Source organism: Chrysochloris asiatica, unplaced genomic scaffold, assembly GCF_000296735.1.
Source record: "Chrysochloris asiatica unplaced genomic scaffold, ChrAsi1.0 scaffold00367, whole genome shotgun sequence".
Lineage (NCBI taxonomy): Eukaryota > Metazoa > Chordata > Mammalia > Afrosoricida > Chrysochloridae > Chrysochloris > Chrysochloris asiatica.
In genome coordinates, this window is record NW_006408885.1 from 944,472 (window position 1) to 964,346 (window position 19,875).

General features: G+C 39.7%; 1 protein-coding gene across 2 annotated transcripts in view; it reads right to left on the reverse strand.

Annotated features, from left to right (window-relative positions):
- Window positions 1–680: 680 nt before the first annotated feature.
- TXNRD3 (thioredoxin reductase 3) overlaps window positions 681–19,875 on the reverse strand; it is a 95,302-nt gene continuing 76,107 nt past the window's right edge. For both annotated transcript variants that reach the window (XM_006876224.1, XM_006876225.1), the window contains 3 exons: window positions 7,314–7,409; window positions 969–1,103; window positions 681–743 (listed from right to left, as the gene is read on the reverse strand). In XM_006876224.1, the coding sequence (XP_006876286.1) occupies window positions 681–743; window positions 969–1,103; window positions 7,314–7,409 (294 nt within the window). The remainder of the gene's footprint in view (window positions 744–968; window positions 1,104–7,313; window positions 7,410–19,875) is intronic.

Genomic DNA, 19,875 nt, shown 5'->3' on the forward strand with positions numbered 1-19,875 from the left:
TTCATACATATAGTAGTATTGAAAATCCTTTTAAGAGCAACATGAAAAAGAAATTCAAGCATTTTTCTCTTACATGAAGACATTTTACTCTGTCTGGAGCTTCTAAGAGAAGAATGACTTCAAGGTTGTTATCATCAGGAAATGTTTCAGAGGCTAACACTTGAGTTGGGCTTTGACAGTGAGTTATATACAACGTGTGTAACTTCCTACCAATGCCACCTAGTCCCCTGCAGTCAGTCAATCCAGTGCATCTCCACAGAGAGCACCCACATTCGAATACTAGCCTGACCCTCAGGAAGAAAGAGACCTTACAGTCAAGCTTTATAACAGATAAAATACTGTCACAGAAACAAAGCAAGGAGAGAACAACATTAGCAACTAGAAAAGTTAGCTTCAACTATGTGGTAAAAAAGCTGAATTCCTAAATTTAAAAGAGTGTTCTGACTTCCGAGAGTCAGTCCTAGCTCCCCTCACACCGAGGTTCCGAGCTGAGACGTCATGAAAGCAGTGAAGCTGCTTCTGGGAGTCAGTCAGCACTCCTGAGGAAGACATCCTGCTGCTTCCCTGTATTCCTTGTCTACCGTCTTGGAGCCACCACAACACAGCTGGGTTAGAGACTCCTTCTCTCAGAAGGAATCGTGAGTATGACAAGGAAAACGGAAAAGCAGCAGGATCTAACCTCAGCAACCTTTCTGAGTGATAGCCAGTCCCGATGACTTTGTGATCTCCAAGCTGGTGAATATCTGTTCAAAAGGAAAAGCAGAACAAACATTTAGACATCAGCATTGCCTAAAGAAAAACATTCTGTACATTGCATTATATTATTCTAGAAAAAAAGATGAAAACATATATACCCATATAGGTCTAAACAAAGCAATAACGAATGCAATTGCTGGCAATGTGCTTTATAATTGTTTGTTAAACTATCTCAATAAAAACAAACAAACAAAAAATTCCTGTTTCTATACCTCCCCACATGTAGGATGAATTCCAATGGTGTCATCGAGTAGCTGTTTTGTAAGACCACATTTCATGGCAGCTGCAAATCCTTGGGTAACTTCACCAGCATTTGGTCCAAGAATATGAAACCCTACTACCCGGTCCTTTAATACGGGAACAAAATAAAGAGAATTTCCATAGATCAGTAGTCTGAACAAGAACCTATTCATTATGAGTTCACAGTTTAAAATTTACAGCATCTTTTACAGCATCTGCTACAGAGAAAGAACTCTAGTGTTGAAGTGAGCAGAGATTATTACTATGAGCAACTGTAAGAACCTGCTAAATGAGCCAGTAAACACACATCCAGAGTTAATTTGCACACAAATTTACGAGAACAAGCAATTTACCAACTGTATGAAGGACTTCATTAGTATGATGTAAATTTTTTAATTATGCTGAAGTAGTGCCAAACAACAACATAACAAATCTAAATTAAAGTCCAACACTGGAATAATTCTAAAACAGCAGATTTTACAGGCAATGCGATTACTGGCAGGGAAGCCAGCAGCCAGGACTACAGGTGGGGGATGGAGAAGTGTACTGTGTCTTCATAAGAGGAACAGACCCATAAAGACAGACAGCTCGATTTGCCCATCATTTTCCAAGGTACGGTTTCATTTTAGGCTGTCTACTTGTCAATCATTTGTTCATTAGACTATATTCATTAGACTATATTGATTGTCAATAGAGTAAGTGCACAATGATGGACTAGATGGAGACCAAGAAAAAGGCCAGCAGAGGTTACAGGACTCTTCAGAACAAGCCGCTCATGTGATCTGTCTGTCCATTAACATTTGAGCAGTACCTGTAGGATAGCACTGGACTATTAACCACAAGGTCTGCAGTTCAAACCCACCAACTGCTCCTTGGAAACCCTATACAGGGTCGCTATGAGTTGGAATCAACTTGCTGGCACTTACCAACAACAACATAAAACAAAAACAACAAGAAACACAAAGTTGCTTTAAAATGTCCCAAAGGGAATAGTAAGAAAAGGATACCAATGCCCAGTAAGAAAAATTTTAACTCTACTTAAGTATCACTTTCTTAAATATCACTTTAACTACTAAAAAGATGCTTTAAGTTACTGCAATCATTCTAATTCTCATACCCATTCATTCAGAGAGGAATTTGTACTTAAAACCAATGAGAGACAGACCAGATCGTAGTTAAATAAAAATTAATGAATTTACATTGTAATGAAATGATGAGTGTAAACCAATGTTCTCCCATGTAAACTGTCACTCAGTTCACAATAAAAACTTAAAAAAATTAAAAATAAGAAATAAAAGGAGAAGAAAATAAACCAAATACGGTATTTAAAGTAATATTTTAAAGAACAAAAGAGCTAGAGACCAAAATTAAAGTTTCCATGAATTTCAGCTTAAAAAAAAAAAAAAAAAATTAATGATTTTTAATGAGGCATCTTTGAAGCAATAATCAATAAAACCTATCTGAAAAACCTATCAAAAGTCCACTGATATATTTATCCATTCAGATTACTGGATGCTACATATACTAAACAAGAAGAAATGAGACAGTAAAAATAGCATTGGTGGTGGTGTGCTGTGGAGTCAGTGTCTGACTCATAGCAACCCTGTATAGGGTTTCCAAAGAGCGGCTGGTGAGCTTGAACCGCAGCCTTTGCGGTTCAAACGACTTCTGCAGTCCAGCACAGTAACCCACAGCGCCACACCAGTACTCCAGAGATAACAATGTTGTTGTTGTTAAGTGCCGTCAAGTCGGTTCCGACCCATAGCGACCCTGTACAGGGTTTCCGAGGCTGTAAATCTTTACGGGAGCAGAAAGCCTCATCTTTCTCCCACGGAGCAGCTGATAGTTTCAAACTGCTGACCTTGTGGTTTGTAACCATTACAATACCAGAGCTCCTTCCAGAAATAACAATAGAGGCAGATAAATTCTTATTTACATAGTAATTGTGCCATCTAGGCAGGAAATTGCTTCTTTTTCTTCCACCTTCCAGTGATGGTATACAGTTGTACGTGCAGTTAAGAAAATTATACAACCAATTCATCATTATCTGTATGGAGTGTATATGCTGCATGGATTGCCCACAATGAGTCACTATCACAACATGAAACAGATCATGCAGACTTTACCTTGAGGTTGGGCAGTGGAACCCACCTCATCCCTACTTCTCCCACCTCAGCTCAATAAGATATGTGGAAGGCAATGTCCCCTTCCTTCATCTCACTGGCTTTCTACCAAATTAAGACACCTGGACAGGGAGGCAGAGAAGACCAGTCAGCCCCAAGGCAGATAAGGGGTGCCAGAAACAAGTCAGAAACCTTTATGCAGATATTTAAGTTTATGTTCCTTCTAACAAGTCTCACCAGAAACCCATGGGCTCCTGGTGCAAAAAGAGAGGAAGCAGAGTGAAAGCTGCATGCTATGTGGTTCTTGTTAAGTGCCATCAAATCAGTTCTGACTCACAGCGACCCTGTGTTGGGTTTCCAAGGAGCAGCTGATGGGTTTGGACCACCGACCTTTCCATTAGCAGTCCAGTGATTATCCTACAGTGCTTTACCAGGACTCCCTGTATGATATAGGGAACTGGAATAAGGGAGGAAGTCAAGAGAATAAGGATATCTGATCAAAATCTCCACTTGTATTTCATTCTATTGTACATGAGTGAGTCAGACCCAACTTGACTGCACCTTAAAACAACAATCTTCCTCTTAAAGCCAATCGACTCATCTTCTTAAATTAGAAATTTATATGGTCTTGAATCTTAAAATACATTGTCCAAATATAAATACTTAGGGATTAATTTTGTCTAGGAAATAATGCAGTATGCTTGACCACTTGAATGTGAAATGAGGGAATTTCCAACATATGAGTAATGACTATGCAGCAATCATAGCATTCCAGCAACAAATGGGTCCAGAAAATAAAATAAAGGCAGGGCTTCTTGTAGTTGTTGTTAGGTGCCATCGCGTTGGTACCGACTCACAACAACCCTACGCACAACAGAACGAAATACTTCCCGATCCTAGGACAACCTCTCAATTGTTGCCACACTTGAGCCCTTTGATGCTGCCATTTTGCCAGTCCATCTTTCTGGGGGTCTTCCTCTCTTTTTTCTGACGTTCAACCTTACCAAACATGATATCCTTCTCCAGCTACTTGGTCCCTCCTGGCAATATGTCCAAAGTATGAGAGATGAACTTTGGCCATCCTGGCCTCCAAGAAGCACTCTGGCTGTACTTCTTTCAAAACAGGGTTGGTTTGGCAGGGTTGGTTCTTTTGGCAGTCCATGGTACTTTCAATAGTCTCCTCCAACACCATAACACAAAATCATCAATTCTTCTACTTCTTCCTTATTCATTACCCAGCTTTTGCATGCATATGAGGTTATTCACCTTAGTCCTCAAGCTGACATCTTTGCTTCAACACTTTAAAAAGGTCTTGTACAGAAGATTTGCCTAATGCAATGTCATCTGATTTCTTGACTGCTGCTTCCGTGAGTGTCCTTGACAGCTTCAATCTTTTCTCCGTTAATAAGAACGTTGCTTATTGGTCCAGTAGTGAGGATTTTTGTTTTTTTACATTGAGATGCAATCCATACCGAAGGCTGTGGTCTTTGATCTTTATCAGTAAGTATTTTAAGTCCTCTTCACTTTCAGCAAGCAAGGTTGTATCATCTGTATATCACAGGTTGTTAATGAGTCTTCCTCCAATCTTGATGCCACATTTTTCTTCATAGAACCCAGCTTCTCAGATTATTTGCTCAGCATACAGGTTGAATAAGTATGGTGAAAGAATACAACCCTGTCACACATCTTTCTTAATTTTAAACTATTCAGTGTTCCCATGTTCTGTTCAAACAACTGCCTTTTGGTCCGTGTACAGATTCCTCATGAGCACAATTAAGTGTTCTGGAATACTCATACTTCACAATGTTGCCCATAGCTTGTCATGATCCACACAATCGAAAGCCTTTGAGTAGTCAATAAAGCACAGGTAAACATCTTTCTGATATTCTCTGCTTTCAGCCAAGATCCATCAGACATCAGCAATGATATCCCTCATTCCACAGCCTCTTCTGAATCCTGCTTGAACCTCTGGAAGTTCTCTGTCAATGTATGCTTGCAGTGTTTCTGTATTAACTTTAGTAAAACGTCACTCGCATGGGATATCAAAGATATTGTCCGATGAGTTCCACATTCCGTTGGGTCACCTCTCTTTGGAATGGGCACAGATATGGATCTCTTCCAATCAGTTGGCTAGATAGTGTCTTCCAAATATCTTGGCAGAGATGATTGAGTACCTTCTCTGCTGTCTCACTTTCTTGAAAGATTTCAATTTTGATTCCATCAATTCCTGGTGCCTTGTTCTATGCCAAGGCAAGGGCTTATAACACCCTAATCCACAATTTTTACCATATAGCTGTAATAAAGCAATATTTCATTTCATAAATGATAGGGCATAAAGCAGTGGACCTCAAGGTCAGTTTGAACCACTAGGTCAAGCTCATTAGTTGCTCCTTGGAAGCCCTATACAGGGTGGCTAGCAGTCAAAACCAACTTAATGGCAACAACAAGGGTGGTACTCAAGAAATAGAAATTTTGATGGGTGCAAAGGGTGTCTGAGTCCTGGTATGACAGATGTGCATAGTGGTTACGAATTGGGCTTCAAACTGCAAGGTCAGCAGTTCAAAACTACCAGCTGTTCTGTGGGAGAAAGATGAGGCTTTCTGCTCCCGTAAAGATTTATAGCCTCGGAAACCCTGTATAGGGTCGCTAAGAGTTGGAACCGACTCCACGGCACACAGCCACCACCACCATGACAGTGTAGGATAAGCACTGTAATGCAAGGTTTGTCTGAACCAAAAGGTCAGCAGTTGAAATTTACCAGCTGTTCCACAGAAACCCTATGCTGTGAGTGAACAGCACTTAATAACAACCAAAGTGTCTTGGTGGGCGGTGAGGATATGAAGAGGGAGTGTCTAAGGATAGAAGCAGATAAACAAACCTAGGCAATCTATTCCAGGGCCTCAACAGCCACAGTCAAACAAGAGATTAGCTACAAAATGGACAGCTACAAATATTAGTTTTAACATTGATTCTACCAATCAAGTCCCAGGCCCTAATACTTGGGAAGTAGGGAAAGAGCACTGCGGTGAACCAACATGAACAGACAGCTGAGATCATCTCCCTTTGGAAAAGTTGACCACAGTACTATATTCAACTCAGATTACACCAAGCCCACTGCCATTGAGTCATTTCTGACTCATAGCAACCCGGTATAGGGTTTCTGGGGCTGTAAATCTTTACAGGAACAGAAGACCTCATCTTTCTACTAAGGAGCAGCTAGTGAGTTCCAGCTGCTAACTTTTCCAGTGTTTGCTCCAGTACTTATCCTATAGTGCTACCAGGGCTCCTAAACTCAGATTACTTAGTTCCAAATAATCAGAATGTCATCAAATACAATGACCACCAGCCATCAGTAGCACAGTTGTAAACTGGTCCCCTCTGCAGTATGTGGGTCATCAGCATGAAGTGCTGCTCAGGCACCAAAGCACATGCTAATTAGTAATCAGCTAGGACCCCAATTTTCTGTCATACTGAGAATAAGATAAACAGAGTCCATGTGAGAATTAAACAAGAGATAATGGTTTGTTATTTTCTAAACTTCTTGTAACTGTCCATGGTTAATGTTCATATATATATATTTTTTGATGTTTTGTCTCTTAAACTGGGAGAAACCAAGTTTTACCACTATTGTTTATATTCAATTTCTTTATTTTTTAGAAAAAGTCACAATTTAAATTAAGATAAGGGAGTTGGTTATAACTTGGATATTCGCCTCAGTAGTGAAGAAGGCAAAAACCTAATATGATGGGGGTTATTCATTCCGTTGCTGCTTCTTTAACTAACTAGAGTTTTGCTTTATATAAGCCTCTTTAAAGGCATTTTTAATACACAATTTACAAAATGCATAAACCTTACATTTTATTAGCTGATGACCAAAAATTTCAGGTCATTAATTCTAAATTGCCAAGTTAGATACCTCTGAAAAGAGAATGATTTATATATTTTGATAGAGGATTATTTTTTTACATGTTTTCTTTTGCACGTTTAACCTCTCTGCTTCGTAACGTTCATGGGCAGCTCCCAATGCCTTTCAATGCCATTTTTCCATGAACTTTTTGAAGTCCCCTCATACATTAACTGAATAATAACTTCTGCCTTGCCCTAAAAGCTATCATTAAAGAAATTATCTAAATACTAGGAATAAAATTATATTTTAAAATTTACTGTATTTCAACTTTCCTTCACATCACGTACATTGTCAGGTCTATTGCAAATTATCTTTGCATAACAAGTATTGTTGTCTCTTTCAGCTACTGTCCACTCAAGAGGCCAGAACAAAGTATGATATACCTGGAAGACAAGAACAGAGAGAGAAAAGGGCTGAGATTAATGCATATTAAAATCACTCCTTGATATGTTCTCTAATGATATAAAGACAATGTTCTCTATAACAGCTTCTGGAACTATAAAGTTTCAGGATCCAAACTGTATCTGGTGGGGGCCATCTGCGCTGCCACAAAAATAAATATGTTGACCTTTGCTTTGCTCTGTTGTCAGCTCAAAAAAAAAAAAAAAAAAAATCTCATATTAACTAAACTCAATTTGCAAACATCTACTGACAACTGAAGACAATGCATTATGCCTTATATGAGTTGAAAAGGTGAATAAATACTTTGACCCTGCCTTCAACAAGTTTGCAACCTGTCTACAATGCTCAAATTCCAATTAACTCCAGGAAAAAGTAGAGTAAAATTTTCCCAACCATCCAAAAGTATTAAGAACATTTCCCATGCTACTTGTCAGTAAAGCTCACGTGATCCTGTTTTTATGTCCCCAGCCTGAAAGTGCCCAGAGTGCTACTAACTCTTTTCAACTGGTTCTCATCTATGTAAAATAACCACAGCAAAGTGCAATGGGTTGCTCAGTCCTGCTCAGGGTGACTACATATTCACAGTGCTGGTCCTGAGAGAAGTCCTGAACTATACCAATATTAGTTGATAGCATAAGAAATGCACGGTGAACTACAAACCTGTGGAAAATTTAAATACTGATTCTTCACTCTTTAATAGGATTGTATATTTAATATTTTGAATGGCTTTATCATTTTTACAAAATGATACATGCTCATTATATAAATAATGCAGTGCAGAAAAATCACAAGGAAGAAAGTTAAAAAAAAAATTCCACCTTCCAGAAATGACCCTTGCAAATACTAGGTAAACACATATAGTTAAAACACAGTTTGTATTAAAAACGTACCATAACACAGTTAACAAAAACATTAGATTCAACTTGTAACTTATAGATAAGAAACAAGTAAATAAAAGTGAGCTGAAATCACCATAAATATCTTCCACACATTTTTAATACAAACTTTTCAATTCCAAGGACTATTGGGAACAGAAGATAAATGTTTCCTTACCTCCATATATTATTTCCTTTAATTTCCTAATACCTCTAAGGTTAAGACAAGAGATTGAAAACTCTTTAAGGTTTAGGGCAAAATTTTTTTAAAACTAAATTTCTACAAGGAGGCTTCAAAGAGTTCGTGGAAATACTCTGTACCTTTTTCACTTGATCTGGAGGCCAGGAGGCAACAAAACATCCAATTAGCTTTCAATTCCATTTTTCAATGAACTTTTTACGTCCCTCAAATTTTTTTACCAGTTCTGTCATCTCCTTGCTATGGAGACAAGGATATGAACACTCACACTTAACAGCCACCTTCTTTTTACTCTGTCCTTGGTCCTGTAGGTGGAATCTGGGGTATGGGTTGGAGGATAAGCACTGGACCTCAGGGTCGGTTTGAAATGCAAGGTCAGTCGTTCAAACTCACCAGCCGCCTTGGAAACCCTATACACGGTTGCTATGAGTGGGAACAGACTCAAAGACACTTAACTTAACAACAAAAGCAGCCCTGTGGATAAGTGCCCAGAGGCTACCTCATTCTGCAAGTCAACTTCCTGCCTGAAGGCACTCAGCTCAGAAGCCCACCACTCTACTGTCTCTCCTTGCCACTGCCCCTGAGGTCACCTCTGTGCGCTTAGTTTTTGTCTCTCAGCACTTTTACCATGTTATTTTTTGGTCTTTGATCCTCCTTGATTCAAAGCTCATGTGAACTATGTTCCAGCTTTCTTCTTGAATGGCTACCCACTTATTCTAACATCCTTTCTATTGATTTGAACTACTACCTTTATCACATATTGTTGTTGTTGTTAAGTGCTGTCAAGTCGGTTCCAAGTCACAGCAACCCCATATAGGGTTTCTTGAATTTGAATCACGGGCCTTGCAGTTCAAATTAATCTTGTAGTTAGCACATTAACCCACAGCACCACACCAGGGTAAGGACTTTTATGCATTTCAATCAATCTGTGGATTTCATATTCTGCTCTACTGATCCAGTAACCAAAAGCAGCTCCAGGGAGAAACGCCTGGTAAGCATTACAATCTTGGAAACCTTATGGGTCAGCAGTCTTATATAGGGCTACATTAAGTTAGAACCAACTCAACAGCACACAACAACAGGGACCACCACACTTTAATGATTGCAGCTATATGATAAAGTTTGCAAAAACTCTGGCAGTGGTTAAGTGTTTGGTTGCTAACCAAAAGTCCAACCCATCACCAGCTCTGTGGGAGTAAGACCTGACAGTCTGCTTCTGTAAAGAGTGTTGTTGTTGTTGTGAAGTGCCTTCGAGTCGCTTCTGACCCATAGCAATCCTGTATAGGGTTTCCGAGGAGCAACTGGTGAGCTTGAACTGGCAACCTTGCAGTTCAAAAGGCTTTGCAGTCTGGTGCATTAGCCCACAGCACCACACCAGGACTCCTCTGTAAAGAGTACAGTCCTAGAAACTCTGTGGGCAGTTCTTCTCTAGTCCACAGGGCTGCTATGAGCCAGAATCAACTCACCAGCAATGGCATCTTTATGATACATTTTAATATCTAATATCACCTCTCATTACTCTACTTAATTAGAATCTTCCTATTATTGGATATCCCTTTTAATTTTCAATCAAATTAAAAACACAAAAATTACAAATATAATTCTCTAAAATGTTATATAAAACAGGAATGTGTATCTCTCCCATCTCCCACTCACACCCATTGTAATCTACCCAAAGTAACCACTTTCATCTCTTTAGGTAGCTGTTTTGATTTTTACCTCCATATTTCTAAATACCATACTTATACTGGTGTTGTGATCACTTTCTATCCGTCCTGTTGGTGAGATAAAGATTCCCACCCTAGAGTAATGGGGATGACCAAACACATAGGACACCTGGTATTGGACAGATGAGACACATACACTTCCAGGGAAGGGAAAGAAGACACCACGCACCATGCAGAACCACACAGGAGTCACACTTGGGAGAGGAATAAACCAGCAGGAACTGTGGGTGGCAGGCTTTGTAGTAACAAGAGGTGTGGTGACCCTGGCGTTTGCAGGAGGATGCAATTGACTAATCCGAATACTTCTAGATGCTAGCATGGATGTGACACTTCTTAAGTCGAGTTCCAGGAGCACAACTGGTAAGGGAACTGGCAGGGTAGGGAGCTATTCCTACTATAGGAGTACAGTGCAGTGAATCCTTGAATATGGCCCTTTTAGCCATGCATGAGTGTGGCACTGTGGCTTACAGCACTGGACCTCTAGGCCGGTTTCAACTACAAGGTCAGCAGTTCAAACTTACCAGTCGTTCTTTTGAAACCCTACACAGGGTTGCTATGAGTAGGAAGCAACTCGATGGTCATCAACAACAAAGCCATGTGTGCCCTTGTGACTCACACAAAGTGACTGACTTTGGGGACTTATGCAAATAAAGTGCCTGTGGCCCACCAAAAGAACTGAAGAGCTTGCTAACAATGCAAGTAAGGTGCATGGAATTCCAGCGAGAGCAGGATCATGTAAATAAGGCATATGGAACCTCAATGAGAGAATGGATCAGTTTTGTGTGTGGCCACTGCAACAGATTATAGGACCCAGCAGGGAAGAGGGGTGCCATGGGAAAGACAGTTGGTGTCAGAATTGGTAAGAAGGTTGGAAAGAGAAGGTATGTCAGACCTCCACATTGTAGGAATCACCATTAAGCTGATGTTGATTTTGATCCTCTCACCTCTCCTTGTGAGGTAGATGAGGTCAGATGCCACCACGCCACTTTTACAGGGAGGGAGAGAAGAATATCTGACAAGAGCAGGAGAACTCACAGTAAGACCTGCGAGGCTCAACGATGTAAACACGGTATTTGAAAACTTGCAGGACTTACAATTGTTACTAATTGCATTTTTCTGTTTTAAGCTATATTTACTGAGTTATCTCTAAGCAAGTCTAGCTGCCCCTACAATACACTCGGCATCCTTCCTGCCCACTCATCCTCCTATCAAAGAAAAGTTCAGGACCAGACAACTTCACTGGGGAATTCTATCGAAAATTCTGAGAACAACTAACAGCAATCCTGTTCAAACAAACCTTCCAAAATGCAGAGAAGAAGGAATACTTCATAACTCTTTCCACAAAACTAGCAACACTCTGGTAGCCAGACAGACACCACACACACACACAAAAAACTACAGACCAGTATAACTCATGAATTTGTTGTTGTTGTTGTTGTTAAGTACCATGGAGTTGGTTCCAACTCATAGTGACCCTGCACATGGTTTCCGAGGCTGTAAATCTTTATGGGAGCAGAACACCTCATCCTTCTCCTATGGAACAGCTGGTTGTTTTGAACTGCCGACCTTGAGATTAGCAGCCCGATTCGTAACCACTACACTACCAGAGCTCTTTATAACTTATGAATACAGATGTCAATATTCTCAACAAAATACTAGCAAACAGAATCCAACAGCATACTAAAAGAATTATACTTCATGATCAACTGAGATTTATGCTAGCAATGTAAGGTTGGTTCAACATTAGAAAAATCTGTTGATGATTGCATCACATTAATAGGACAAAGTAAAAGAACCACATGAAGAGGCAATTGATATACCCAACATCCTTTCTTGATTAAAAAAAAACAACAACCCTCTTAACAAGATAGAATAAAAGGAAAGTTTCTCAACATGATTAAGGGTTCTAATGAAAATAACAACATACAACATTATATATCCTTGGAAACCCAATATGGCAGTTCTACTATGTCCTAAAGGGTTGCTATGAGTCAGAATCAACTCCATAGCAATGGGTTTGGTTTTGGCTATTTTGAAATCTGGATAAGCTAAAAAACTCCCAAATCACCACAGCACTGGTTCCATTTTTAACTAAAGGTCTTGCCTTATTTTGTTTCTTTTCTCTAGCATTATAAGCAGCCCACCCCCCTCACCCCTCCAATTTTTTTTTTGCCAATGTTTTTAGGAATCTCCTCAGGTAGTACCAAATTCACTGATTCCAAGTTCTGCTTTTCCTACAACAGGACACAACGCAGCAAAGTTTTCTGCCCTTAAATAACAAGAATCACCTTTCCTCCAGTTTCCAATAACATGTTCTTCATAACATGTTCTTCATTTTCTTCTGATCCCTTTCCAGAAGCATTTTTATTGTTCATATTATCTACCAAAGGTATGTTCATGATGATACATATATCTCTAAGAGGAAACTAGTTTTCTCTATTACCCTCCTCAGTTCCTTCTGAGTCCTCACCAGAATCACATGTGACGTCCTGGACTCTTTCTACTACCATGCTTCTCAAAAATTTCCACCCTCAGTCCTTGCCCAATTTCACAGCCATTTCTACATTTTAAAGTATTACAGCAACAGCGGGACCCCACTCCAGTTCCAAAATCAGAGTTGCATATATTTCTTCTTCTAACTCATGTCCTCTACTTTTCTTCTTTTAGAGATACTTTTTGATTGCGTCCCAAGAATAAATAGGTACATAGGATTGAATTTTTTACACCATGAATAACTGAAAATATCTTTATTCTTCTTCAAACTTGGTAGGTAGTTCAGAGGGGTATAGAATTCAACTTTGAAAATAGTTTCTCATCAGAAATCTGAAGGTACTGCTTTAAGATCAAGACCTGATTGATGTTCAGTCACTTCAAGAGGTACCACATGGTCAAGAACCAATGATATTGAAGGAAGTAGTCCAAGAAGGCATTGGTCGGGAAAAAAAAAAAAAAAAAAGGCTCCAGGAATCGATGGAACACAAACAAATGTTTTAACAAACTGAGATGCAGCACTGGAGGCATTCACTTGTCTATGCCAAGAAATCTGGAGGACAGCTACCTGGCCAACCAATTGGAAGAGATCCGTATCTGTGCCCATTCCAAAAAACCACAACCAAAGGAATACGGAAATCACCAAAGAACGTAATTTAATATAGCATGCAAGCAAAATTCCGCCTATAAGTAATTTTTAAATGGTTGTAGCAGTATATTTACAGGGAGCTGCCAGAAATTCAATGTGGGTTAAGAAGAGGACAAAGGACATTATTGCCAACATCAGATGGATCATGGCTGAAAGTAGATGATATGAGAAAAATGTTTGCTTGTGCGTTATTGACTATACGAGACAAAAATCCCCAATGAGATAGATTTTACTTTCGTGTGATATTAATGATACTGTTTGATAATGTCTTTATTCTGTTGGGTAATCTCTCTTTGGAATGGGCAAATATATGGATTGTTTCCAGTCAGTTGGTCAGGTAGCTGGATCTTCCAAATTTCTTGGCACACATGACTGAGAGCCACTAGTACTATATCAGTTAGATAAAACATTTCATTTGTTATTCTGTCAATTCCTGGAGCCTTGTTTTTCACTAATGTCTTCAGTGTAGCTTGGACTTCTTCCTTCAATACCATCAACTCTTGATCATATGGTACCTCTTGAAATAGCTAAATGTTGATTATTTTTGGTACAGTGGCACTATGTATTCCTTCCAACTTTTTTTTTTTAATGTTTTATTGTGAATTATGTGATAGTTTACATGGGAGAACATCAGCTTTACATTCATCCTATCGTATATCGTTTCATTGCCATGGTTACAATCCCCTCCATGCATCATCAACCAACCAAAGGGTATACCCTGCAAGCCTGCCCTCCAGTCGTCATCACACAGCCCCTCTCCTTCTCTGGGTCTAGAGTCCCTAGCCACTCCATCTCTCCACATCATCGCATCTGCCTCCATCTCTGGTGTCACTGCTTCTCTGGGTAGGGTCTCACGCACCACTCTTCTCCCTTGATGGTTCCAGAGACCTCGGCTCCTGGACTGCATAATCACTCCCCTCCTTTTGCTACAAAATGTCCACCTTTACATTTCTAACCCTCACATTCAGTCCTGTTAACACCATTGTACCTCAAGTGACCTATCCCCATCTCCTTTCATTAGTCCCGCCCAGAAAGATTGGATACTACTCAGTGTAGATTCTACCTTCCTCCGTGCCCTCTGGATCTAGGGTCCCTCTTGAAAGCTTGTAAACCAGTCACTTCTTGCTTTTGTAGCCGCATCCCCCCGCCCCCATTTTGGGTAGCCAATGTCCAAGTTGTCCATCTCTGTCTACTCTGTGTATAGAGGGGGTGGGAATGAGCCTCACTGTAAAGATTTGATCCCTCTTTTGAGCTATTGCATCCATAGGTGTAGGTCAAATTCATGAAACTGCATCACATTAGTTTTTTTTTTTTCCCTCTCCTTTCTTCTTCTAGTTGAACTCTGATCATCCAGTCACTGAAGCCAGGTCAAATGGGCATTATCTGCAAGTTTGGATGTTCTTACGCATATGCCATCTCTTCTTATCAGCTGGACACTTCACTCTCCACTCTAGTCTTCTGTGGCTATGTCACTGACTCTGGGCCTAAGAGTCCCCAGGTCTTGCCACACTTCCTTCCAACTTCTTTTGATGATTCATGCATTGTTAACTATTTTGCCCATAGGATCCATCGTTCAATAGTCAAGACTAAATAACTTGACAGAGAGAATTCATCAATTTCTTCATCACTTGTTTTGGTGATTAGTGTGTAAATTTGAATAACAGTTGTATTAACTGGTCTTCCTTGTTGCTATTGTTGTTGTTACGTGCCATCAAGTCATTCTGACCCAGAGTGACCCTGTATAAGACTTCAGAGGAGAGGCTGGTGAGCTTGAACCACCAACCTTCAGTTCAAACCGAATTTATAGTACACTGCATTAACCCACAGCACCACACTAGGAGTCCTTGTTAGGTGTATAGATATTATCTATCACAGACAGTATTGTCTTTCAAGATATAGTTCCAAATGTTCTTTTTGACGATGATGAATGTGATGTCATTTCTCTTCCATTTGTCATTACCAGCAAAGTAAACCATGAGTGTCCAATTGAGAATGGTCAATACCTGTCCATTACAGTTCACTAATGCACAGGATAAATATCTTTATGCATTCCATTTCATTTTTAATGACTTCCAATTTTCCTAGATTCATATTTCATCCATTTCATATTCTGATTATCAATGATGTCTGTAGCAGTTTGAGTCATGCCCAGTCTGTAAACAAAGTTTTGCTCCATCCACGTCATTAGTGTTGACTCTACTTTGAGGAGGCAGCTCTTCCTCTACCATATTTTGAGTGCCTTCCAACCTGAGGAGCTCATCTTTTAGCACTTGATCAGTGTTGCTCTGCTATTCATATGGTTTCCAGGAATTAAACCCTCACAAGTGGACCATCTACGCGTTCTCCCTAGTCTGTTCTTAGGAAGTTCCACTAAAATGTGTCCACCATGGGTGATGCTGCAGCAACATGCAAACTACCATAGTAATGACAAACTAATTGTAGTGTACGGTTAGTTCTATTAGGACTTTCCTAGTTCTGAATACTACTTCTGCAGCATTTGTTAGGTTTTTCACTGAAGAGTATGAATTATACTTACACTGGATTGTCTCTGTCTGACCATATCTATTATGTATTCTTTTCTGTCTATTTTCTATGCATTAAAATATAATCACAACTTTCCTTATGTTATTAACTGTATTTTCAGTCTTGTGCTTCTTATGCTTCCAGTGTATTTGGTAGTTCAGTGATATGCTGTTTCTGGTTCTCAATCCATCCTTAATATCAGTGCATGAAAGTGATCCCCCTGCTCCTTTCTCCTATGAAACAGGTACATACTACGATGAAAGCCTGGGGTTTCTTCATCGAGATATCCTAGCTTGCCACCCATCTCTACTGTCAAGAGCAAAGTCAGCTGCAGAACTGCTGCACTGGCAGAAGAACACATTATTTCTTAGGACCTGACTCCTTTGTTAACATTTTCCTTAGTGGTGGCAGATATGTTGACTAGCCTCCCTTTTCCCCACATAATAGGAAGCAAAGGAAACTAGAAGTAGAGTCTCTGCCACAGGAAAAGAACTTGGTAAAATTTGAGAAGAATACAGCAGTGTAAACAGTCCTTCATGAGCAGCCTAGTCATACTATGCCTCTTACAGCCCACATTCAGATTGTCTTCAAGAGGACTAGGACTAGTGGTTACAACATAAAAATGGCATAACTGATTTGTATTCTTAAAAACCTCTTTGGTGAAGACTGGTAAAGACTGGACTGGAGGGATAGATAGAATATCTAAGTACGAAGACCAGAAAAGCACCTATAGCAGTAGTATAGACAAGAGCTGGTGGTGGAATGAACAGGATGGGGAGGGCAAAGATTCAAATACACAGAGACATACAAAACAGATTCTGAAGATACAACAGACAGGACCTTCTAGTGAAATGACTACTGCTGGTGACCAACAGTGAGAACTGAAGAATGGCTCTCAGGTATATACAGAAATAGGTATGTATTGTTGTTCTGTGTTTGGGAAACCAAACATTTCCTCTGATTCTCAAAGGAATCCATACCAAAACACGTGAAATCTTGATCTCTAAAATTGTGCATTAAATCAAGTTACCAGAAAACTACGTCTGAAAGTATTACTACAAAATCAAAGAAATCTTTACTAAATTAAATATCAAAATGTGAAGCTACTGTTTCTCGACATAGCCCCTTATCTATGTTTACACACTCTGAAAACAGTGTTTCCTTTTTGCTAACCCTTCCCTAAAGACTTTACACCTTCTATTTACAGCATGTCAAAACAGTAGTTTGGGCATCCTCCAGGGACTCAAATTACGCCCTTTATACATTGTTTGAGTTTGAAGTGTTAAGATCAGATCTGCAGGATGGATGGGGTAAGGTTTCTTAATAAAATTCTCACAGGACAGTCCTTGTTACCCTTTAAGAATGACCAGTTGCATTGTTGTTATTGAAAAAATTCTTTGTTGCAACTTTTTTGTCCTTTTCCTCAGCAACGTAGTTCTCAATTATATTAAAATCTCTTCATAATAAGCCTCAGTGATTATCACACTGTGTCCTTTTAGAATATCTATCAAGATGACCCCTTTGGAATCTCAAAATTCAGTCACCATAACTTTCTTAAGTGACCTCTCTGCTTGGAATTTCACTGACCCAACTCAAATACAGCAATGATAGTGAAGATGGCGCAGGGTCGAGCAGTGTTTTGTTCTGTTGTATGTAAGGTTGCAAAGAGTCAGAACCAACTCTACAGAACCTAAAAACAACAACAACATTTACCACTGTTTTCAGTGGACCTTATTTGTAAAGGTACCCTAACAAGTCAAGCATATTATGGAAAGAAATTGTCTTCAGACACAAACTGATTGCAGAGACATGTTTAAACATGTTTTGCTGGAATAAACCCATGCGTGTATTAACTGGAACCCTAGTAGCAATAATTTTTTAAAAAACTTTTTCTTATATTGTTGTTGTTGCTAACTGCTGTTGAGTTTTCCAACTCATAGCAATCCTGTAAAGGGTTTCAAGGAGAAATTTGGTGGGTTTGAACAACTGATCTTGCTGTTAACAGTCCCATGCTTACCCTATAGCACTACACCAGGACTGCCCAATTTTGGCCTCTTACAGAATTAATTTTTATACTGTACTATTCTTTGTCATGATGCTATGGGGCTAGATCTGTGGACCTAATAAGAAATAACTATGTAGGAGGACTTACGAAAAGATGGCAGAATAGGCATACATGCTATACAGATTCTCTACAACAAAGATAAAGGAAGCCAAGTTAAACAGACACAGAGGACAATCTTGGAACCCTGAGCTTCAGAGGTTAGAGAAGTGGACAGAATAATTGAGGAGAACCTAAGCCAGACACAGCACAACCACCCTGAACTTCTGAGAACAGCTTTGGAGAGACAGCAGATGGTAGCCTAAACAGTGTAGATACACGCAAGCTACAGCAAAGCTAGGATTCCTTCTTAATCTCCAAACTACCCATAATAACAGAGGGGAGGCCACTCACTACTGTCATCTACTCCCAGCATAAACCCTTTTCTCTAAAAGTTATGAGCTGCAAGGTTTAAGTCAACTTGAGGGGTTGCCTGCTATGCTGCCTTGACACCTGGATTCAGGCAGGCTCTGCTCCAGATTTGCAAAACTCACAGTGCCTCCAGGTCAGAATTAGACAAGCAAGGAACTTCATAACCATACACTCTCTCTCCGGTTTTCCTCTGGTTCTGACAGACACTGAAACTAGCAACCTGAAGGGCCTCCATGAACTACTTCTGGATTGGGTGTCTTCAACATGGACAAAACCTAAGCCTATAGGAAACTCCATCTAGGGCTAGGAACTCAGCCATCACATCCCTCCTCCACTAACCTTGTGAGTTCCTTGGACAGCAGAAGCCCCGCCCCCTCCAGAGTTTTCTCCTCTCTGGGTCCAACAAGTGCACTGGTTTTTTGCTTTATTTTTCTTTTTGTTGTTTCGTTCTTCTCTGTCTTCCTCCTTTCCCTTCCCTTGAATCTTATCCTTTCTATCAATGCTTTGTTTTTTTCTTTTCTTCTGTTTCTTATTTCCACCCTGGTGTGGTGCTGTGGGTTAAACCACTGGACTGTAAAGTTGATTTGAACTGACTAGATGGCACTTAACAACAAATTTTTTTTCCTCTTGATTTTTCTTTACTACTCGCTAGTCTCTTTTCATCTACCATCTCTAATTTTTCAGTGTTTTTTTTTTGGTCTTCCTTTTCTTTATTTTTCTCGTTGTTATTTTTGTTAGGTGCCATTGAGTCTGTACCAACTCATAGCGACCCTATGCACAACAGAACAAAACACTACCGAGTGCTGTGCCAACCTCACAAACGTTACTGCATTTGAGCCCATCACTGCTGCCACTGTGGCAATTGATCTCATTGGGGATCCTCCTCTTTTTCTCTGACCCTTCACTTTACCAAACATGATATCCTTCTCCAGGGAATGAGCCCTCCTGGTAATATGTCTTAAGTATGAGAGACGAAGTCTGGCCATCCTGGCTTCCAAGGAGCACTCTGGCTGTACTTCTAACACAGATTGGTTTGTTCTTTTGGCAGTCCATAGTAGTTTTAATATTCTCTTTCAACACCTTAACTCAAATGCATCAATTCTTCTAATGTCTTCCTTATTCATTGTCCAACCTTCACATGTATATGTTTAAAAAAATACAATGGCTTGGGTGAGGTGGCACACCTTAGTCCTCAAACTGACATCTTTGCTTTTCAACACTTTAAAGAGGTCTTGTGCAACAGAAGTGCCTAATGCAATATGTCGTTTGATTTCTTGACTGCTGCTTCCATGAATGTTGATGGTTGATCCGAGCAAAATGAAGTCTTGGACAACTTCAATCTTTTCTCCATTTATCGTGATGTTATTTAATGGTCCAGTGGTGAAGATTTTTGCTTTCTTTACGTTGAAGTAAACCCATACTGAAGGCTGTAGGTGTTGATCTTCATAAGTAAGTATTTTCAGTCTTCTTCACTTTCAGCAAACAAGGTTGTATCATCTGCATATCGCAGG